This window comes from Equus caballus, chromosome 17 (genome assembly GCF_041296265.1).
Source record: "Equus caballus isolate H_3958 breed thoroughbred chromosome 17, TB-T2T, whole genome shotgun sequence".
Classification (NCBI taxonomy): Eukaryota; Metazoa; Chordata; class Mammalia; order Perissodactyla; family Equidae; genus Equus; species Equus caballus.
This window is the reverse complement of record NC_091700.1, coordinates 29,950,068-29,974,200: the sequence shown is the minus strand read 5'-3', so window position 1 is coordinate 29,974,200 and position 24,133 is coordinate 29,950,068. Positions and strand designations below refer to the sequence as shown.

General features: G+C 37.8%; 1 protein-coding gene across 7 annotated transcripts in view; it reads left to right on the top strand.

Moving 5' to 3' along the window:
- The window catches only part of STARD13 (StAR related lipid transfer domain containing 13), a 487,282-nt gene that overhangs the window by 121,325 nt on the left and 341,824 nt on the right, over positions 1-24,133 (top strand). For 2 of the 7 annotated variants that reach the window (XM_070239506.1, XM_023621499.2), the window contains exons 2-3: positions 6,743-6,844; positions 12,408-12,544. The exons of 2 other annotated variants lie outside the window; for them this stretch is intronic. In XM_070239506.1, coding sequence (XP_070095607.1) covers positions 12,515-12,544 — 30 coding nt within the window. In that variant the 5' untranslated portion in view covers positions 6,743-6,844; positions 12,408-12,514. Of the gene's footprint in view, positions 1-6,742; positions 6,845-7,615; positions 7,668-12,407; positions 12,545-24,133 lie in introns of all 7 variants that reach the window. 3 more of the 7 variants (XM_070239505.1, XM_070239503.1, XM_023621498.2) reach the window with 2 other exon arrangements.

The following is a 24,133-nucleotide window of genomic DNA, read 5'->3' as shown; positions in this document are numbered from 1 at the left end:
TTTTTGTGATGAGAAAGAATATAAGTTTTATATGTTCAAAATAAAGTTGCCATTAGGACAAAACAACTGATGGATTCTAAAGAACTGCTCCCCTCTCCCTCCCCCACCCCCGACTTTGGAGACCGGCTTTGTCATATCTCTTTAGTCCATATAATTGAGTTATTTTTAAAATCCAAACAATAAAGTGACAGTTTCTCTAAATTATCTGCTTCTCGAAGTTTTATTTTTAAGTAACTAAAAGCCAGTTATATCCTTAATTAATTGCCTTTGATTTTCTCTGATAAAATAAAAATTATCTTTTAGTTAAGTGTATTAATTTGAAATTTGAAATTGTTGTAATTCAAAAATAAATTTCATGTAACTCTTCCTAAACTGCTTTAAAATCTTCAGTGTTTAATCATTATCATGATTAAATATTTAATCACCTATTCCAACTGCTTTTAAATCATCAATATCAACGTTCAAATGAAGACTTGCGGCTAAAATTTCCAGTTAGTGCTTTTTTGTGCATTTGGCTAGTCATATTCAGATTTATGTAATAATGAAAACCCATTTTTGCTTCTCCTTTCATTTTTTCCAGAATTTGGAAAAGTTGTTAGATTTTCAGAAAAGAATGATATCTTTTTTTCATCAAGAAAACCATTCATTTTAGTTTTCTCTACTATCCATCTTTGGGGTTAGTGTTTCCTTTGTAATTTTGATTTGCATGGTAGAGGACCATAACTTATAGAATAAGGAAAGAAAATTAAGTTTTTATAAAATAATGTTAAAACAGACACAATCCCTATCCTCATAGTGCTTATAGTAGGGGCATAGTGACTAGATTAAGAAGGTAAATATATCCAAAGACCATGGAAATATTCTATACCATTTTTAACAATCTTTGAACAGTGGATACTACATAAAGGAAATATATTAGAAAAGAAAATGTTCTTTTACTCCTACAAAGCATTGTACATGACCACAAAATACAGGCATGGAAAAAGTCAAGCATCCATTTTCAAACATCTTTACAACAGATTAAATGAGTAAATTAAATAATTTAAAAACGAGACATTTTTAAAAATGTTGAATTCAAAATCCACTTGTGGAATTTCATTTAAATCCAAAGAGAAAACATACCCTTCTTTTCTATCTTACTTCTTCACCAATTTATTTTCCTTGCCTTGTGCAGAATTTTCTTACACTGCTTACAGGCAGCTCTCACACAGCAGTGCGTCATCCAGTTAGGTGGTGTGGCTCTCACTGAGCTTGGGTCAGACGTTCTTATTCCGAAAGTCTGATACCCCCAAATAATATAATTTCTAAAGACTTGATGTTTTGTGGTAGGAGACTCCAGAGCATAAAATCAAGAGATGTTCAATAGAGAATGAGAAATCCAATGGTAGAAACAGTGAAGAGTTGACTAGGCTAACAAAAGCTGTGACTTCAGGGTTGCTGATTGGCTTCCCTTGCCAACCCCAAAGCATTCCTATTATGATATTCTAACTCCGCTTATCTCTACTTATTGATCAGTTATCAATTATTATTGAAAAACTTTAAGCTCAAAGTTCTGACCAGTATTCTAATAAACTTTGACAGTAGTCGGAGCAAAAAAAGACACTCGTCTAATGGGAAATACCTTATGATCAAGTGTGAGGTGGTATCTCTCAGACTGTAATAAAGAAGGGCATGATAATCAGATAATTTTTTAAGGTCTCAGTATGTGCCTAGAGCTTTCTATACACTGTCTCTATTAGTCCTGACAATCGGGAGCAGATGGCCTCTCCATGGAACAGATGAGGTTTGCTCAGGAGTTTGAAGGTTTGATTGACCTCAAATACCAGGAAATTGTAAACAAAGGCCATGGTTTAAATTCACGTGTTACCTAATCATGTCCTTCCTCAATTTTTACAATTTATCTCAGCGTAAACTCATTTGTTTATTTACCAAATATAGTCATTTACTGAACGAAAACATCTTTATAGGGTGAACAGAAAGCTTTATTTTTTCTTACTGCTTCCCTTCAAGTCTATTCAATGGACCGTTTCTTCTCCACTTTTAAATAATTTCTCAGGTGAGTCCTATAGCTTTCCAATCATTCTTAAAAAACAAAAACATCTTCTGGTCACCTTTGGGCACCAGAAGTGTCTCATTTAGATATTCGAAATCTTCAGACCATTCATAATCTCACAACTCCATTGTTTCATGTCTTAGCTGATTTACAGCTTATCCTTCCCACTGCTGAGACCTGTTTCAGGCTAAGAGGCCTGCAGTGTTCAGTTTTTCCTTTGTTTTCTTATCTTGCTCTACTGCTGCTCACCCAGTCAGCTAGCTACAGTGTTTGATCTTCCAGGTCTGGACCAGTGTTGAAAGGATGGGGGAAAAAGACCCAGGTTTACGTGGCCACTAACTGTAACAATCTGGTATTGGCATTCTTGCGGCTTTGACTCATCCTTAAAGGAGGCTCTTTAGATTCCTCTGCCTGGAATCTCCAACTACAAAATTTGAAGATTGGCATTTTTCCCAAGTGGCCACTTAGGACTTCAGCTGACAGTTAGTCTGGGCATCTGATGAGTTCATTTCATCAAGGTTCTTTCTGTTGGGGTCCCATTACCATTTTAAGTGGCTCTCTTCTTTAAGTTTGTCTCTTGGGCAAAGTTGTCCCTTTTAAGAGACTTCTTGGCTGATCTCTTCATCTGGGAGGTGCACATCTGGTTCACAAAAACCACTTATCCTTTCTTGGCCCGGCTGAGTAGAAGTACGGTTAGCTCCTAACATGGCTCTTTCTCTCTGCTTTGCTGGCTTAAGCCAACGCGGCCACTGCTGCACTTTTATATTCCTCGTGTCTTGAGTCAGACACCAGATAGGAATCAGACTAATTCATAATTCCATAATATCAAATAATTCCTCAAAAGTACAACTTTTTTGATAACCTAAACAACATGAATTTTTCTCCTATGTTTTCATGAAAAGAGTTTCGCACACAGATCACACTATATAGAAAACTCAGTTCCAGGTGTGTTAAGAGCTTTAGAGTAAAAGTCAAAGCTTTAAAATCTCTAGAATGTTTTTGTGACTTTGGGATATAAGAATTTCTTTAAAAGGACTTTAAAAAAAAAGCACAATCCATAAAAGAAGAAGAAAACTAAATAAAGGGACCACAAGAAATGCTAAAAACTGTAATTCAAGAAAACTTTTCTGAAATAAAAAGGATTTGAAGTTACATATCAAAAGAGATTACTGCATACCTAAGAATATCAACCCAGAATGGCTAACACCAAGACATTCTAGTGTGCAATTAGTGGGTTTTAAAGAAAAATAAAATATTCTTTGAATATCTAGGAGAAAAAAGAGCACATGATTTATGAGGTTATAATTAGATAATCATCAGACTTTTCAAGAGCAAAACTTTATGGTCAAAGAAAATAAGATTCCTTATTTCTTTCCTTAAGATTCTCAAGGAAAGAAAATATGAGCCAAGCATTGTGTTTCCAGCAAAACTGACTTTCAAGTAAAAAGGGCACAGGGACTCATTAGCCCTTTTTCTTTCTTTCTAAAGATTGGCACCTGAGCCAACATCTGTTGCCATTTTTTTTTCCTTCTTCTTCTTCTCCTCAAGCCTCCCGGTACATAGTTGTATATTCTAGCTATAGATCCTTCTGGTTGTGCTATGCGGGACGCTGCCTCAGCATGGGTTGATGAGCGGTGCTATGTCGGCACCAAGGATCTGAACAGGCGAAACACTGGGCTGCTGAAGCGGAACATGCAAACTTAACCACTCGGCCACAGGGCTGGCCCCTCGTTAGCCCTTTCTGAACAATCTGCTAGAGAATGAGCTTCAGGTAACTAAATGGCCGGAGAAACATCAACATTAAGAGTTGGTGCTGAACATTAAATATATACTTCTTAGTAGAAGTAAGACTAAATGAAGGCTAAGAGGACAAGAGTATAGGAAATAATGGCTAAGAAAGTGGGAGGGAGGGAGAATTGAGAGCATTTGAAAAAAATTTTTTTAGTATTTTTAAAACTCATATTGGTGGCAGTATTCGTAGTACTATTATTTTGAGGCTATCGTATGTGTGATAGGAGATAAATGAGTAATTGTGGAATATTCTAATTCTGTCCTATCCTATGTCTTTGAGAATCAATATTCTCAGCGTAGAAAAAAAGGAGATACAGATTAATAGCTTAGAGATTAATTTTAAATAGTCTTAAATTTGAATGGGAACTCTCAGTATGAACTCATGAAGTCTCTCTCTCTCCATTGAAAACAACGAGAAACCAATGACAAATCCAGTAGCAATGACTACCCCTATTGCACAGATTGTGTTCTTGAAATATGATTCCTCATTAAAAGAAACCAGGGCTTCTTGAAGAAATTTCTAATTCTAGGTTTAGGGGAGGAAATGTACAAGATGGACCTAGAATAATTTTTCATACGATGGCAAGAAATCTATCAAACACTACTAAGTTCTCAGGAACCAACTCGAAAAGCCTCCCACTGGCCAAAGATAGGCAATCAGAACTTCAATCATGAGAATAATTGCAATGGATTGAAACTCATCAAATACATTTAAATCTATGAGTTCATAATGATATTTTTTAAAAACCTAACTGATCACTTTTGGAGGATGATAGGGTACCAGTTCATTATCTTGAAAACTAATAAGTGAATTCAAAGATTCAAGCATTTATCTTGCTTACTATATGAACTTTAACACTGGGTAACCAAAGAGCAAATGAAGGGAAATACCTCTATAAATATATTCCAACATATAAGTGAAAAAAAGAGTTAAAATATCGTTGTGTTGCAAACCCCAATGAATTGATAGATATAGGTATTTAGCATCAATGGCTACCAGTATAAAAAAGAAAGACAATCAGACATTATATACCTCTTGAGGGAAGCACTCAACACTACCTACAGTCATGCTAAAGGAATTGAACCCAAATATTATTCAACAACTGATTTTCAGAAAAACAAGACAGAGGAACAAGTTGAAATGTACTGTTCAGTATTCAATTCGCAAAATTCAGATTGTGGAAAACTATAGAGTGTAGAAAAATTCGGGCTTTTCAACAGACAAATTGTAGCAAAAATAAGTTATAGATTAAAAGTGACTTAAAAGACATATCAAAAAAATATATATAAAGGGGCCAGAATAAACTTTAGCATCTAAAGGTACACATTTGACTGATGAAACTGTAAAAAACGCAAGGGAATAATTACTGTAAAAGTCAGAATAAGGCTTCCTTATGGGAGGAAGAATGGGCTCGCAATTGGTATGGAGTCTTTGAAGGAGTTTTGGTGGGAGGGAGGAGGAGGAGATCAGGGGAAAGCTCTGGCAGACTTACTTCTTGACCTGATGGTGGTTAAAAGATTGTTCATGTTCAAGGAATTCATTGTCATGTATCTGTTTTGTGTGCTTTTCTATATCTCTACTTCATTTTACAGTAAAAATATTGCTTTGAAAAAGCATTCACAAAAAAGGGTGGGCCCAGAAGCAAGGAAAACTTGAACTCAAATGAGAAATGTTGGGATACAGATGACTATTACGCGTATTTAAAACTCTGATATTTATATAGTCTCCCTATATTTTTTAACATTCTCCATTGTAAAATAGAACAATGCAATGAAAAATCTACAGGGTTCCCATTACCTACAGAGAAAAGTCAAATTTCTTACTTTGTGGCTTCTTATCTGGGGGCCCCCATTTAACTTTCATACATCATTTGCTGCCGTTGGCCCCTAGGCACTGTCAGATGGAGTCAGATAAAAATCCTCACTATTCTTTGAACATGCTGTATTCTTCTTGTGCTTTCATGTGTTTGGGATTCCCTTCCCCTGAAATGCTACCATTCTTCCTTCAAAACTCAGTTTAAAGGTTATTTCCCCTATGAACTCTTCCTTTTCCCCAGGCAGAATTATTTGCTCTTTTGTCTGTGTTCTGATGTCATTTTGTACATACTTTGGCTTAAATCCTTGTAATATTATCTGTCTCATGACCCTTTCTCCCTAGACTAGAGCTTTTCAAGAAAATATGTTATATTTATTTTTGTTTTCCCTGTGCTTGGATAGTGCTTGGCATATGAATGAATGAATGAGAAGAGACAGGAATTGAGTGGCTCCAAAAATATTTTGCCTAAGGAAGCCATTGGGTGCAGGGAAAAGATGCAGATACCTAAATTAACTATGTACAAGTGAAAAATAAAGCATGAGACTACAAATGCTTGTCTTATATGTCACTATGTTAGGTAGAACTGTACATCATTGTGAGTCTTCTGTGTTCATGTATCTCATGTTTTATTCCATCACTTCTAAACCCATCTTCAATGGATCACATCATGGGAATTGGAAGAGGCAGTTGCGTTCTTCAGTCAGAATAACAATTTCTTCTTCCTCTGTTCATGTTGGGTCTCTGGTGACTTTTTTGCAGTATTTGACCTATCAGAGAGGGTATAGTCATAGCTCTCATAGAGAATATAACATAGTTAGAACACTGGCGTTCTTCAGTCAGAATAACAATTTCTTCTTCCTCTGTTCATGTTGGGTCTCTGGTGACTTTTTTGCAGTATTTGACCTATCAGAGAGGGTATAGTCATAGCTCTCATAGAGAATATAACATAGTTAGAACACTGGCATCCTGAAGCCCTAACAATATCTTGGGTAAAATATGAGCCAAAAGATAAAAGGGGAAGTAATAAATAAAACTGTATGGGTGGGTCCTATTAAAATCTTCATTTCAATCCCATGAGGCAGCAGGGACATTGAAAATTTAAGTAACTTGCTCAGGTCACACAACAGCAAGCAGAGGAATCATGGCCTGAATGTAGGCAGCAGCCTGCTTCCACCGCGCTAAAGGTAAGCACTAAATACCTGGCTCTTATCATTATTAGGACAGGGAAGAGGAATCTTGTGTCCAGCAATAGGAACATGAAAAACAAAGGCCTCTCATTTCTCATATAGATCTGGAATCAAGTATGTCTTTCTTAGTCAGCAGGATAAGTAAATTAGTTTCAATTATAGGAAGAACAGATTAGAAACGTTGTCAAAAAATGAATTCAATGCATATTATTTTAGCTAAGCTCTGGGAAAACTTTCAAATGTGCATAAATTTTTTCTTTGTGTTTTTAGTGATCCCTGAAGGTTAATCACACAAGATTCTTTTCTGAGATACAGAACAAATCTACTACTTGAAAAATAAATGGCAAGGGCGACTTTTAGTCTATGCATAGCTCTGACCTTTGGCTCACGTCATTTATATTTGCCATGAAAACTGATTTTGCATTATTTATATGTGTTGTTGCAACTGGATATTAATAGCCAGTATTTAAAATGTTATAAAATATGGATGTTTCTTTATAAATGTTGTACTTTCCTCTAAAAAATCAAACGTGGTGGTCTTCAATCTCTAAATCAGTTAATCAGGGAGATTCTTCTTTGCAAAGGAGGAAATTAAAGAAAAGCATGCTATACTTTTAAATATATAAAAATTAGAATATTGTATATTACATTTTAGAAATGTCCTACAATTTTTTAAGTAAAGGGATTATCTTTCTGTATTTCCATTTTTTGTTCTTTTATTCTGAAAGGAGCAGAATGAGTAAGAGAATTTGCTCTTTATCTCTCCAGGCTCGGACAATCAACAGTGAACTGCCTGGTCCTTTGCTGTATTTGCATAAATGTAAATATCTTTGGAATTTTTTCCCAAGCTCTCTTTATAAGAAATTTGGGACAAAGATTAGGAAGAGAATTTCATTATTGGTTTCTTGCAATCTTATGTCATGGCTGAATTGCGTATAGGAGAAAATATTCAATGACTATTACATCAGTGAAGTTTAATATTCTGGGTCTAATATCTGTATATAATAACCTTCGAGAATGAGTATAGGATAGCATTTTAAAATTTTCTTGTCTGTGAGAAAAACAAATGAAGAGGTGTTGTTTGCATAATATATGAACTACAAAAAGTAAGTAATGGATAAAGACCCAGAAAAAAACCCATATTTGTAAAGTCAGATTATTTCCCGAGGAGCTATCAAGTCTGAGGAAAATTCTTATCAGTTATTTTGTAGTTACAAAAATATTAACCCATTAAAACTACATATTTAAAAGAATCTAGTTGTATTGTAGTAAAGGCTAAAATATAAAAGAAAAATTCCAATTATGAACAAAATCTAATTAAATATTTCTCTGGCCTTGTCACTTCTTTCCAAAGAAGAAAACAGTTGTCTTCCTTATGGCCACTGGGGCTTCTCATTTGCAATGATTTTAATAAAACACTTCAAATGGTTGTCATTATTTAAAATTCTCATCACTTGGTCCTCAGAACAGCCCAGAGGCAGAGCAAGTGTTATCTTCATTTTCTCTTCAGATTCATTATTCTTTTATCCACTCATTTACCTGTCATGTACTAACATAGTAATAGCTATCATTAATTCATCACTTACTGTGTGCCAGACACTTTTTAAAGAGTTTTACATGTATAAGCTCCTTGCAATCCAGTGAGTACAAAGCATTATGATTTCTGGTTTTACAGATTAGGCAACTGAGATACGGAAAGATGAAGTAATTTGTTCATAGTCACACTGCTCATGAGTGACAGAGCTTGGCTTTGAACCCCACACTCTAACTCCAGGACTGACACTTTCAATCAGTCTTCTGCCCTGTTGTATGGTAGCTATAGAAGCCAATTAAAACTTATGGTCTTATGGAAGAGACAGGCAAAGAAAGACATGGACACAAGTAATTGTTCATTCAGCAAAGATTTATTGAGGGCTCACTCTGTTTCAGACACTCTGATAGGTGCTTGGTGATAAATTAGACCCCATCTTTGCCCTCACAGAGCTTACAATTTAACATCGAAGCTGTTCATTAAACAAATTACAGTAATAATAAAATTACAAGACAAGTGTTTTGATAGACGAAGCACAGGAATCCACAGAAACATCCACCAGGAGTTCTGTCTGGCTTCCTAGAGCCAGTGGTGATTAAGCTGAGCTCTAACAAGGAGTTGACTTATGTGCCATAGTATTGAATCCGTCTAACCTGAAGCCTAGGCTCTTTCCACTAACAACATAAATAAAACTAGGGACGAGAAGGCTATAGTATCAGATACAATATGATTTTTAAAGCACGAGAGTCTACATAGGTCTGCTAATAAGTTTGAAAGACTTAATGAAACAGACAATATTATAATAAAGTACATATTGTCAAAGTTCACTTAGGAGTTACATACCAGAATAAACCAAAAACAATGGGAGAAATTAAAGTTATCAAAAAATTACCTCCCCGTAAGGGTCAGACAGTTCCGTCTGTGAGTTCTTTGAAATTTTCAAAGAATGAATAATTCTCACACAATATACATTTGCTATATCTTATTTATAAAGATGCATAGCTTCCATATTTATTTTATGAAACTAACATCCTGATGTAAAAACTTGACATAGGACAAAAATGAATATGGGTGTAAAAATACCAAAGAAAACACAGCTAACCAATTCAATAAGATTAAAAGGAATTGCTTATCACAACCAAACACAGACGACTTCATGAATATAATGATGATTTAATAATCATAAATATATTACTGTAGCTCATTGATACGTCTATCTATCTAAAAGGCATTTGATAAATTTCAACATTCATTATGATAAATCTTAAAGACTAGAAGGGTACTTTGATATAATACAGGAATGCATGGTTGGTTTAACACTATAGGATTAATTAATATCATTTAAAAATTAGATTAAAGAAGAAAAATTTGATTATCTTAATAGATGGAGAAAATGCATTCAGTAAAACTCAACATCCTTTCATATTAAAACTTTTGATCAAGAGAATGAATTGCCTGGTACAGAAAGCAAAAACAAAAAAGTGTACAATCAGCATCACACTTAAATGGTGAAACATTAGAAGCATTCGCCTTAAAATCAGAAATAAGATCAGGATGTCCTCTCTTACCACCTCTAATCAACATTGACTGGATGGCTATTACTAGCCTAGTAATAAGGAGAATAAAAGAAAGAAAAGTACAAGGAATGGAAAGGAAGCAAAACTACCGTTAGTCCCAGATGTAAGAATAGAAAGACAACTCCCCCAAATATATAAAACTAATAAGGGGCCTTACAAATATTTATGGATGCAACATCAATTAAGAAAATCAATTGAATTTCTACATACCAGTAACAGAACATAGAAAATGTAATTTTATAAAAAGGTATTATTTATAACAGCATGAAAAGTATAAAGTGCCTTAGCGTGCATTCAGTAAGTGCTCTAAGTGGCCATACCTGTGCCATGGGAGCTCTGGAAGGCTGCAGGGTTCTAACGGTCAATTCCTTTCTGCAGATTCAGCCCTATTTCCTAATCTCCACAGATATCCATCATCTACGGGGCTAAAAGGAACCAAGCACATTAACCAGCTGAATGAGGGCCTATGATGGAACAGACCCTCCCTGGGATTTAGAGAGGAGGGGTCGTGCACATGGTTCTAGGCAAGAAACATGAGCAAGGAGAGAAATCACTGAGAAGAATCAAGAGATCTTAGTGTTCTCATTTGTCATGTGATCCCAGTCAAGCGACTTATTCTCTTTAGGAATTCTTTTATAAAGTCATACCAACATGACTCACCTCACAGACTTGCTGGGAAGAAAAAAGTGGGGTAATATATGTGAAAGCATCATACACAGGATCTTGTGTTTAATATCCTATCATCGAATGTTAATTTTTCCTGAATGAGATACAGTCTCTAACTTCCCAAAGAAAAAGAGGACTCTCCCCGACCTGCTGTGTCATAAGTACAGCAATAGGAGCAGTGCTTAAGGGGCTTGCATGCAGTACACAACAAGTTACCAAAACAGGTGCCAGCATCATCCTCATTTTACAAATGAGCCCACAGTGGGTGTTCCTCTAGGCACCTGTCAAGCTGTGTCTACACCAGCCATAGAGCAGAGATACACATTAGCAGTAATCAGAAGAATGTAGTACTCATTGGTCAACTCAATGGCCAGCTCACTATGTTGTCAGCTTCACTGGCTCCCTGTTCCATGTGTTCTGATTTCTCAGTTTTTTCTCGAATTTAATAAGTTTCATACTTTTTAAAGTCACTGTGTAGTTGAAATAAGACATGGCCACATTAGCTTCTTTATGGCCTTTTCTCAAGGGTAGAGTGTATACATACTCTTCTATGTCCTTCAAATCCTTCTCAGACACATTTTTGAGTTAGTAAATTTCTATTAAAAGGAACAAATCAGGAGATTCTCTCTAAAAGATAAAAATATAAAACACATTACAGTTCCTGTCAAAAAAATATTAGCTACTGTTCTCATCATCATATCATTAGCATTCTCATCATCGTATTCAATTCTTTTCCCCACAGGGGAGAATTGCTGCAAGTATCAAGAGTAAGAGAAATGTAATTTCCAAGCAGCACATTTAAAGATCTGCTCAGATTTGGCACGTTCCTGTGTACCTACATTCCATTGGTCAAATATGACAGGCACAAAGACGTGTTCACTAAATAGCAGAAAGTATGGTTTTACAGGGAATAAATTAAGATTTGAGGAAATTAAGACCAAGGTTATAGAGCTAGTATCTGGCAGTGCTAGATTCACATACAAGTCTGTTTATTGTAGATGTTTTATTCTCCCTGCAAAAAACAACCTGATGATGGATGAGTAAAATTTTAGTTAAATGAAAAATTCACATTTCCAACCTTCCCTACTTCTGCAGAACTTGATACTTTTTCCGGAAGGAAGAGACCAGGACAGGACATTGCAATAGAGGCTTCTAGGTAACTCGTATAAAGAGCTTGGACACAGAGAGCTGCGGCAGACTTCCAAGCGATGAGAGGAATTAGTGAAGGCAGACTTAATTACTCCAATTTCATAAGAATTTAGCCGACATTCTGGAAAAGGACTTTTACTGTATCCGAAAAGCTTAGGACTCTCTTTATGTTGATATGTTTTTAATCATTTTATGTCCATAGCCAACCCTGAGAAATATAAATTTATAATTTGTTCGCTACTATTACAAAACATATAGACTGAGATCTTAAAGCTTAAAAGAATAATGTGGCTCTGTATGAGCCACATCTTATTTCAATTTTTAAAACATCTTTGGTTTTGCTTTTTAAAAAGTTTTAAAATATGCCAATATAGTACTATATTTTACCTTGGTAGTTTAAAATTACTTTTAGTTTATACTTTTACATTTACAAAAAGTTTTCATGCTTTACTAGGCACTGAGCCTAAGCATAAATGTCTTTGGAAAATATTTAGGAATATTCTCATATTTTATGTTAACTTTAAAAACATTCTGTTTTTTTTTTTTAAATGTATTTTTCTTGACTAATTCACTTGAATTATTGCCTAGGAAGAATTCTATGTATGTGAAAAAACCTGTTTAAAATTTATTTCTACAGAGTTCTATAAACCTGAAGTGCAATCTTTAAAACAAAATCATCAAAAGAAAGAAATTTGTAGAAATAAAACTGGAAACATCCAGAATCTTGATGGTGTGCCAAACCAAATGTCAACTGGAGCTCGACCAAAAACTAAAGTAAGTAGTTTTATTACAGAATATTCTGGGTGGAGTGTCACACCCCACTCAAGTTGTAAAGAGAGAAGCACATTCACACCTTTTCTATTACTTTTTTTTTGTTTTAAATTTAGCATTAAGGTTAACCTGTTTCTCATTATAACGTGATTTGTAATGAAAACATATATAGTTGTTAATATTTATAAAATTGGAAAGAATACAGTGACTTCATTAAGGTAAAATAGTTAGTCCATTGTAATATATAGAGCCGTAGCAGCGGACTGTATGCACTTCAATTAATTTCTTCATTATTAGTGGAAATTCATGCTGCAGTTGAGAATCTCCTTGAACTATTATTATAAATGTCTTTCCTGTTGGGATGGTCCATCTCCCACTGTTCAGGCTTCCAGAAAAGAGAGTGTGGATTGGAGAACACATAAGCCAAACATCACCTACAAACATTAACTACACTTTAAATAATTGTCTTAGCTCTAAAAGCTAACTAATACCCAGGGAATTTTTTGCGTGTTTTTTGATATATTGTTAATGAAGAAAAGTGACCAGCCTTTCTTATAGATATTTTACAAATTTTAATCATCTTTATAACTTTTTTCTAAATCTCTAGAATTTTTTCACATTTTTTTATTGAACTCCAAAGTACATCTTCATAAATTTTGATGAGTGTTGGATATAGAAGGATGTTAGTGATAACTTGCAAGATTTTATTGAGTTGCTTATGGTTCTTGATTTTACAGTGCCTTGGCTGCTTTACCATGTGAAACAGCAATGATAATTTTGCCAGTAAATATGAAGGGCAAACATCTGTGTCTTCCTGACAGGAAATAGCAGAAGCTTTCTAAATTACCTCAAAAGAGGTCATTTAAGAGACTGTTTACAAAGATGTGGGCAAGATTAAGGGAAATCAACAGCTCTAAGATGGTTGCCCAGGGCCATCTTTGGCCTTAGAACCAACTCCAGCCTGACAGAGAAGAGGCACAGGGAGTACAAACCCATCTCTCTCCCTCCCAGCTTCTAACTTCCTTCTGTGACCTCTCGTTGGCTGAACACTTCAGGAAATCATGAGGAAAGGGTGCACAATTAACGTATTCTTTAGAAATTGTGCCCCACAAAGCAAGATGGAAAAGAGCAGAGAGTAGTTTTAGAGGGTCACATAGAAAGTATTCAGCCCACATTAAAATAAAATAACATTGTCAACCACCATTATTAAATACATAACATATTCCAGGCAAGGTGCTAGGCTCTTCACACACACTGCCTATTTCATCCATACAGCAACCCTACGACATAGGCATCATTACCTCTATTTTTTCAGAAAAGAAAGCTGATCTTTGCAACAACATCGTAAAGTTAGTGGGATAGGTATCAATGTTATCCTCATTTTACAGATGAGAAAACCAAGGCCTAGTAAAGGTAGGTGACTTGCCCAAAAGGCACAAAACCGGAACTTGAGCCTGAGCCTTCGCACTCTTCATCACTTTGCCACACCCACATACATGGCTTTGGGGAACTTGTATAATGCCTTTTTAAAAAAATGATGAATATTACTAAGTTGAAGAGGCCAATCTGAAAAGACTGCATACTGGATGACTCCAACTACGTGACATTCTGGAAAAGGCAGAACTGTGGAGACGTTAAAAAGATCAGCGGTTGCCAGAGGTTAATGGGGAGGGCGTGATGAATAGGTGGAGGCGAGAGGATGTTTAGGGCAGTGAAACTATTCTGTATGATACTATAATGGTGGATACATGTCATTATACATTTGTCAAAATCTAAAATTTATAGCAAAAGTGAACCCTGAGGTAAACTATAGACTTTGGATGATTATGACACGTCTATACAGTCAACACAGGTTCATCAATTGGAACAAATGTACCACTCTGGTGAGGGATGCTGCTAGTGGGGGAGGTTATGCATGTGGAGGGAAGGGGGAATATGGGAAATCTCTGTACCTTCTGCTCAGTTTTCCTGTGAACCTCAAACTGCTCTAAAAAGTAAAGTTTATTTTTAGAAAATAATTCTTTCTAATTAGAAAGGAAAAGAAAAATATGGTACATCTTAATTATACTTACTGTGATCCACATTTTGTTTCTTTCTTGTGGAAGAACGACTGATAGGTAATATCAAACTTTTATACAAGGCTTTCTTCTCAGAGCATTCCTCAGCCCAAGAAGAAAGTGTTTATCACAAATGATTGATTTTTTTTAAGATTGACAATGAAAGGTAAAAAGGGGAAAGGCATCATCTTTAGTGTGATGCTATAATCCATTGCCTATTGCCTCTTAAGGGAATGTAATTATTAAAGAAGCATTTGGAACCTGTCTTAGCTGATTTCCTAATTTTTTTTTATTCTTGTTATTTTGTTTTTACAGTGAGCTCTTAATTATCCTACGAGAGATAATATATTTCCAAATTAGCTCATCCAGGATAGGAACAGGGTAACTTTATAAATTATTAGGTAAGAAATTTGGGAGTACTGAATTTTTGGGCCCATTCAGGACAAAATCATAATCGGAGTCCTCAGTCCATTCTTACTGACACAGGGTGTGGAGAGGATATAGACTGATGCTAATCCAGGGATCTATATAACCTCTGAACACCTTTTTCTGTTTTCTATTTTCACCCCCAATATGTGCCGTTGGCATTCCTTCTAGGATACTTACTTGCAAACAGGCAGCGTGCAAACAGGGATCAGCTTGGCCGAAAAACTTTTGTTGCTATTCTATCTGTGAATCTTTAGGTAGACGGACAGTGTATTCTGAAGGCTTCCCTTGCTGTTTCCCTATTCTAGGGAATACTTTCTAAAGAACCAGCTTAATTCTGTTTCCTCGGAAATGTTGTGAATTCAGAGGGTCCATAACAGAGAAAGTTTGCCATTCCTAAGTTTCTTCCAAGATCGGAGACAAATCCTTCCACACGGATTTGTGTCAGCCTGGTGTACATTCATTCATCTGACTCATTATCCTTTTCTTATTTCTCAGGCTAGCCTGAAAAACCCAATTTCAACCACAAACTACCTCATATATAGAATTCGCTGCCTTTTGGGATATGTCTGAGGGACGTTTTCGTTTCTCGCTGTAGCCCAGGCTGCCAAATACTGAGGGCAAGGCCCCTCACAGCTCCAGGCAGATTTCCCATGGGGTTAGTGTTGTGCAGAGAAGGGAGGGTAGACGTGATTACCCCTTTATTGCTTGTCGAGACTTCTATGTACTTTTAGTAGAACATTCCCAAAGTTGGGGGGCAAAAAAGCTTCTACCTCGGTAGGATTGTTCATGTCCATGCCTCTCAGATATCGCTTGCCCAGGGTCAAAGTGAAGCATGAAAGCTGTAGATGGTAGCTGCCAGGGTAAGTGAGACACAAGAACAGTTCAGGACTTAAACTGGGCGTAAACATTCTCACCAAAGAGCCATAGCTCAGTTCGAAGCCAGGTCAGAGCTCTCATATAGATGGCATGCCCTACACAAGGGCCGCCTTTTCTAATTAGCACAAAGATACCTTCTGACACCAAACTACAAGTCCTTGAGACAGTGAATGCCAGTCAGAGAGGACTTTTCATCATATGGACTAGCACAGGGCTGTGACCTGGCTAAGGGGATGGTCCAGGCCGGGGTGACAGAAACAACAAAATGTCTAGGGGCCAAGTTATAAATTTGGACAGCCAGGTTACCAAGGCTAAGAAGGGTATTGAAAAGACAGCCAAAGTCAAGCAGCCACCAGTTGAAAATCTGGGGCTATTCTGGCTCTCTGTTCTCAACGTGAGAGAGCAAGCTGGTCACATTTCTGAAGCCGGTGACTCATGAGCAGCTTTTGATATATGTTTATTTCCCAGACTCGTGGGTGGGTGGAAGGGTTAGGACGGGTGCTGTGGGGAGTTATATCCTGGTCAGGGATGAAATTGGCGGGGTGTGAACTAGCCAGCTCCACAGGATCTATTCTCCCTAACTTCTATCTGCATCCTCATCTTCCTCCTGGACATCTCTCACTGCATGTTCCAATGCACCTCAGACTCACTCTATCAAGTCTTGAACTGCACCATCTTCTCCTGTCTTAGTGAAAGGTACTTTCAGTCAACCATCATTCAGGCCAAAAACCTGGGAGTCACCCTAGTTTCATTCTTCTTTCTTAAACTCACATTCATTGCCACCAAGTCCTGTCTAGTCTACATTTCTAATGATGGATTAATTCATCCCTTTGCATCCCTAATGCCACTGCTCTGGGTCAGGCAGCCCTCACATGAATGCAGCCAATTAACTGGTCTTTGGTGTCAAATACCCCTTATCTATTATCCAAAATGCAGAGTGATCTTCTAAAAAGTTAAACCTGATCATATTTCTGTTCTATGGAAAATCCTTCAATGTCTTCAAATTTTCTTTGGTAGAAAATCAGATTTCTGTGCATATTAGACAAAGCTGTTCACATTTAGCCATGTCCACGTTTCCAGTCTCTCCTCTCTTGTCTCCTCCAACTTTTACTCAATGTTCAGCCATATCAAACTACTTTTGATCCTTAATGTCTTTCTCACATTCTTTGTGTCTGCCTCAATTGCTCCTTTAACCTGGAATTCTTTTTCTATCTTCTTCATACTGATTTACTAGGTTCTCAAGACTCAGCTTATAGGAAGGACTTTGTTCTTATAGCATTAATCACATTAATATTATCTATATGTTTCTTTGCTTTTCCCCTTCATTGGGCTTGAAGCAATTTGAAGTCCAGATGGTGTCACTTATCTCAGTAACCCAAGTGCTTAGCATAGTAACTGAAAATAGTAGGCACTCATAAAATATTTCAGGCTGTTGTATGTTCTAGTTATTCCCATTTGTAGGGTCTCCTTTCTGCTGTGGGGTAATGGCAGGGGTTACTACTCAGATGCATTTAGACTAATGTTTTGGCAAGGTTTTAATACTGCAAAGGAAGGTAGGTATACATTCACACCACAAAGAGTCAATGGATTCCAGGATGTCAAGAATTGAAGAGCTGTCAGGAGTGAAGACTTTCTATCTAGGAGAAATTCCTAGAAGAATGTTTCCGCCCAGGTCAGACTTTTGGTCACCCCCTTTTTTTGTTCTCTGAGAGCACCAGGGTTTGGGCAGCATGCTGCCCTTGCCACTGCCACATTCTTTGCTTTTAGCTATTATTTTTCTCATTCCTTGACTAGTAAGAAATAAGAAAAGTAGTTCCAACAAGGACAGCTCTTTGCTTTGCAAGTTTTCTAAGAGTTTTTGGTGGAAATTATAAGAAAGAGATAATGAGTGAAGGGCATCCACATAATGTCCTCCTATCAATACTTTTTATTTTCCCCAAAAGAGTGTTATAGGTGGCGGGTCTCAAGTAATGTTTATCTATACTTTGGAGGCCACCTATCTTCAGTGAATTTCCTGGAATCTAACTAGAGAAGCTAAGGAAGAGTTCAGAAATAGCTGGGGGCTTCATAAGAGCTGGGATGGAATAGGGGTTGGGGGTTTGGCAGATGATCTGGCAGCTTAGGTGGAGGAGACGTAGCCATGGAAATGGGAGAGAGGAGAAGCCTCGGGTGGTGATGCTGGGGAGAAGTATCCTGCCTCTTGTTGCTTCTTCCTTGCTGTTACTTCCAGCATAACTACCACATGGATCCCTGCTTGCATGGTCAAAGGGATGAGGAGAAGGATCAGTGAAACATATACTAACAGCAGCAGCTGTGGGGGAAGCAGAGTTACTTAGGCCACCAGACTGAGGTAGTAATTTCCAGGGACTATCTGTGTATAAACAGTGGTCCAGCAGATGTAAAATAGAGACTTCCCATTATTTTGTTTTTAAAAAAGCAATAGCCTTGAGCATAAAATGCTATTCTTTATATTGCGTTCCATGATTAAATCATAACTGACAAATCCAGAATATTTAGGTCCTTCCTTTTGTCGCCTGCAGATTTAGAGAGTATTTACCAGAACTAATACATACAGAGCCATGCTTGTGTAAAATGACACCTGTTTCAGGAATGCAGCCCAGCTGTATGGTTGAAAATATGCAGTCACAAGCTGCCTGTGGCCACTGCCTTCTTGAAGTCCTGGCTAGACGTCTCTGCCCGTGAAATCACCCCAGCTACCAACCGAGCATATTTCTCCTCTGAATTATTAAAAAGTACTTCTAAACATGGTGTAGCTGAAGAGTTCAAGACTTTTGTTTGGTTTGTTTTATAGCCTTCACTGATTACACACATTTCCTCTATGACTGGAATGGAGAGCAGCATCAACTGTTCTAATAAATTCTCCACTCCGCAGTCCTGTGTAGCACATAAGCCTGTGCCAAAGTTATGCGCCAGATGGTAACTGAAAATCATGTGATATCTACGGTAAGATGGTATTTACAAGTAAAGCAGGGTGTACATTTCGCAGTGATTTTAAAAGCACGTTGAGTAAGTCAGTCAGCAAATATTTATTGAGTGCCTCCTCTATGTAGAACCTTGTAAGGGTTGCTGTTTTTGTGTGGGGTTGCCTGCATGTAGGGCTTAGAAGTGTAACTAATACATCATCTTCTCCAAGAATATTGGAGAAATAATGATTTCCTAAGTTTTCAAGGTCTCTCTACTGTTGATTTTCTGTGTTACGCGCTTAGAACAGGGATTAAGAACATTTTGGCCATCAAGGACAGTGTTGTCTCTGGCTTTTTGAGTTGGGCATTTGTTATGACCTTCAGTGATCTATGGAAGCCTGAACCTATTGGGTTGGCCCAACTTGTGGGCAGGATCTGATTAGGTGATATAAATAGATTTGGTCCATAAACAACGTAGTAAGGTCCTAAAGACTTTATCGATCTGGGAAAGCCTCCATGGAGACATGCAGAGTGCAGAAGCGACTGAATTTCTGGTCAGAAATGTCAAAGTCCTGAAGTACATATTCTTTAGTAATTACACAACTGTTCCTAGAGAGCGAGTGGGACAGATGAGTTGGTGAACTATCCCCTGACCTACATTGTCTATATTCCCCGCCCTCCTCGAACAGCTGTAACCAAAGATGAAATTTTCTTCCCCACAGTTAAGACCGTAGGACCATAAATTGGCATCCCCGCCCACCTGCCGCCTCCGTGAGGCAGAAATGAAGTTTCCTCAGAGCTTCCTGGTTTTCACAGCATTTCACTGCATGGAATCCGAGAGGCAGTTCCGCTACAAGGAAGATCACTAGGAATTTGCCATCCCTAAAATAATATGTCTTGAAAGACATGACATGGCTTTTTTATCTGCTAAAATGTTAGTATCTCGGCAGATTTATTAGCCGCATGTAGGAAGCTTTCTAATCTTTTGTTCTGAAATTAGATTTCTGTCCTTATTGCTGAGGAAGACAAGCAGTGAGTGGGTTGCTAATCACGGAGCAGAGAGGCAATTTGATTGAATAAATTCATGCTAACGTGTAAATTACTGAAAGCCCTTTAACACTCTCAGGGATATTTGCATTTTAAAAAGATTCTCTCAGAACCCAAATAAATCTGTGGTGGGGGTAATTCTGGCAGTGTAACGCAGTGAAATAAAAACAAATCCAGCCATGCACAGGAAACGATTTCAGAGGCGGGGGCAGAACTGGAGAGACCAGCCCCTTAAATGGTTCCTGCTGTCCCACAGTCTTTTCACTGATTCTCTAAAAGCTGAAAGTGGTTTTTCTAATGGATCCCAGGCAGAACTTGAGGCTGGAGACAGAAAGCGTGGCTGGGAGGAGGCGGTAGGTAGAGAGGGCACAGAGACAGGGCAGGTGGTTCTTGATAAATTCTGGTCTTTGTAAGTCAAGTTTGAATACATCAGGGATTAGCAATGGTTTGTTATAAATGTGTCTGTGCATGGATTGATTTGTCCATAAAAATATCAGAAGTGTAAAAATAATGGCAAACCACAATGAGAAAATAAGTTTTGCTGTTTATGTCAAGCACTTGGAAAATATTCAGCCCCATTTCTCCCCTGGGCTGGATTGATACTGCCTATGAACTTCCTTCAAGAAAAACATAACTGGTTTCACCATCCATTTTTATTAACTCCACGTTCTCAGAGGAACCTTTATGCACTCCCTTGAATATCAGGACTAAATTTGTTTCACTCCACGTGGAACTGTCTTACTGGATGTAATTTTCCAGGAAGTTGGTTCTGCTTTCCAAGACCAGTAGGAATATCTGTGAATATTCTGCCATCACTTTGCCTATGTCTTTTAAATCTCCAGACATATTTCAAGAAAAAGGAAAACAATTTTTTGTGTGGGCGAGAAAGATTCGCCCTGAGCTAACATCCATTGCCAATCCTCCTCTTTTATTGCTTGAGGAAGATTAGCTCTGAGCTAACATCTGTGCCAATCTATGTGGGATGCCTTCACAGCATGGTTGATGAGTTGAGTAGGTCCTCGCAGGGATCTGTACCCACAAACCTGGGCCGCCAGAGCGGAGCAACTTTAACCGCTTGGCCATGGGGCCAGCCTCAGGAAAACAATTTTTTAAAAAAGATTTATAAGGGAATAACTTCAGGGCCATCATACTTGCTATCTAACCCCCAACATCTGTGAGTTGGGAAACTCTTCTTTGGCTAAAATAGAGGTAATCAAACAGAATTGTTAGTTCAATGGGGGTGCTTATGCCTATGGAAAAAGAAAGTAGATCAGAAGATTAGGCTTGAATTGAGGATGGGGGGGTGGGTAGGGAGCTAGAATAAAATCTGAGATGAAAAGTTAAAAGCTCTAGGTCAGCACTGCCCCATAGAAGCATAATGTGAGCCACCTATGTAATTTTAAATTTTCTAACCACTCTAAAAAAAAGTAAGAGGAACAGGTGAAATTAATTTTAATAATGTATTTTATTGAAACCAATATATCTAAAATGTTATCACTTCAACATGTAATCAATACACAAAATTATCACTGAGCTATTGCTTTCTTTTTTGGGTTCTGAAGCTTCAAAATCCGCTGTGTGTTTTATGCTGACAGCACATCTCAAATTGACTAGCCATGCTCCAAGGGCTCAACAGCCACAAGTGGCTAGTGGATAGAGTAGCTCTAGGTGATAAGCCAGGAAGAAAGACACAATGATGACCAAAATCATTAATTTATTTATTTACAAATAAATTAAAAATCTTATAAAAACTAAGTCAGAGCATTAAGAAAATAATGAGAACGTTAAGAGAATTGCCTGACCTTGGATGGTTTTCCCCAAGAAATAAACTGGTTAAGGAAGATTTATTTGACTGGGGTAGAATTTACTGAGTCAGGCTTCAGGTAGATGTAAGGGGATGAGTTTTTACTTTGAATCAAAGGATGAACTTGGAGTGCCTTCAGGGATGATCTTGGTTTGTCTAAGGTAAGTATGAAAAATAATAATTCTTTCTAATTAAAAAGGAAAAGGAAAATATGTACATCTTAATTATATTTACTGCCCTGGAACAAGAGTGGAAGAAAGGGGGAATTTAAAGTTAAGATTTCCCAGTAGAACTGTCACTACCAGCACGATCACACACTGACTCTCCTACACTCTGAGAAATGTTAAAATAAAGCTAAGATTTTGAGAGGGCTCACTTTCTACTGCCCAAAAGGCCTTTCTACCCTTCATTTCTCCTGTGCCAGCTATGCTGCATTTTCCCAGTTGTGTCCCCTTGGAGTATACAGACATACATGGATGCTCCTAAAATCAGTCATTTCAGGCAGCACTAGGTTTTGCTGAGAAAATTGTGGATGTGAGAAAAATTACTTATTTGGAAAATGGCTTTGGAAGACACAAAAACATTTTTACATCAGGTGACAGCTGGAAATTAGTGCACTCAGAACCTTTTATAGACAGCCTGTTCTGTAAACACCATGTCATTATAATAATAGCATTTTATTAAAGTATAGAGTTTTCTCACATATGATCCCATTTAAGCTTCACAATGACCTTGTCAGGGCTTTTGAAAGATTCTACTTTTTTTTTTTTTGAGGAAGACTGGCCCTGAGCTAACATCTGTGCCCATCTTCCTCTACTTTATATGTGGAATACCTGCCACAGCGTGGCTTGACAAGCAGTGCCTAAGTCCGCACCCAGGATCCAAACCAGTGAACCCCAGACTGCTGAATCAGAATGTGCAAATTTAATTTAACTGCTGCGCCACCAGGCCAGCCCCAAAAGATTCTACTTTTTTGATACAGGATCTGAAACCCAGAATATTTGAGTGACCTGACCAAGGTCAACAAAGCTGGTATTTAACATGACCAGCACTCTTTTGCTTGCCTCTCCACCATATTACGTCCTCTTTTACACTGTTGTAAGTTATGCTTTCCAGGCCAGGCAACCTGGAAGCAATAACTGTAACCACACATTCATTTTAAGGCTCTGCTCCCATTTTTTATAACCCCAGCTCTCCAACCAGTTCTAGGAGTCCCAGGGTCTGTCTTCACCTAGGAATCTTGGTGGGGGTGAGGTGTTGTGGCGAGAAGTTCACATATGTCTGGGGCTTGGATTTGTTGGCTCCATGGTGGCAGGCAGGGTTTTTATGATTTTATGATCCAGTTGGAGTCCATGATGTCATCTATCACTGACCATATCATGGAGCAGCTGAAACCCTCCAAAGATACCTAGGCTGCCCACGCATTACACTTTCTCACTTGTCTGGTCCAGCTCTAGGCTGTTCCTGGGTGCAGCTCAGAGCTCCAGCTGCAAGGTCACCCCTGAGTGGGGAAGTGCCCTTTGCCCCACCCCCACCCCCAGCTTCCATTGTTACATCTGCTGTTAAACACTGCCCTCAACAGAGGCTTTAGGGAAACTGCTCTTTTCATTTTTACTCCCTTTTTATTGTATTCCCCTCTCCCTGAGAGGTCCGCAGAGGCTGAACCAGAGAAACATTCAGGTAACAAACTCCACGCTCTATCCCGAGTTGGTGCATCCCTCCCACGATGCCCCATTGCATTTAAACACAGCTGTCCTGCCTTTGGAAGAGTTAGTTTGCTGAATACCCTTGGCTCCCTCCAGCCAACAGATTCCACTGGGCCTACCCTACCCTTCCTTCCCACTGATTAGACCAGTCCAGAATTTAGGTTAGCAAGCTGAGATCTCTACTTTCACAATTGCTGGGACAGTTTTCCCCAAACACTCTCTCCGATCTCTCAGTTACTCTTTGTCAACATCCATTGGCTCAAAGCCAGACTTTTCTGCTTTTTTTTTTTTTTTTTGAACGTCAAGGTCCTTTACCAATTGTTCCTTTTATCTTACTATTTTTCATGTCCCTCACTCCACAGGATGTCAGAGAGAATTTGTGTGTAATGGGCATTTTCCACCTGTATCAATGGGTTAATTGAGTAAATGACAAGCTATGAGTGACAGACTAGCGACTGATTTTTCTTTCTCAGCTATATATCTAGATATTTTTATTGGTGCTTAAAATATTTTTTCAAGCTACATAGCTATTATTTATCATCACTGTCTTTTCCGTCTTCTTTTCCTTATGAACCTATGTGAGTAAAATTGTTGGCAACGGATTAGTGGGGCTTCTTTATTAATGAGGGAAACCACATTAATTAGCAGAGCGTTGCATTAGTATTAAACAAACCAGACCTCAAGTTAAACAAAATCCCACTCAGGAGCTCATAATCTGAGGAAGGTTATAGCAATTTAGATCTATCTTG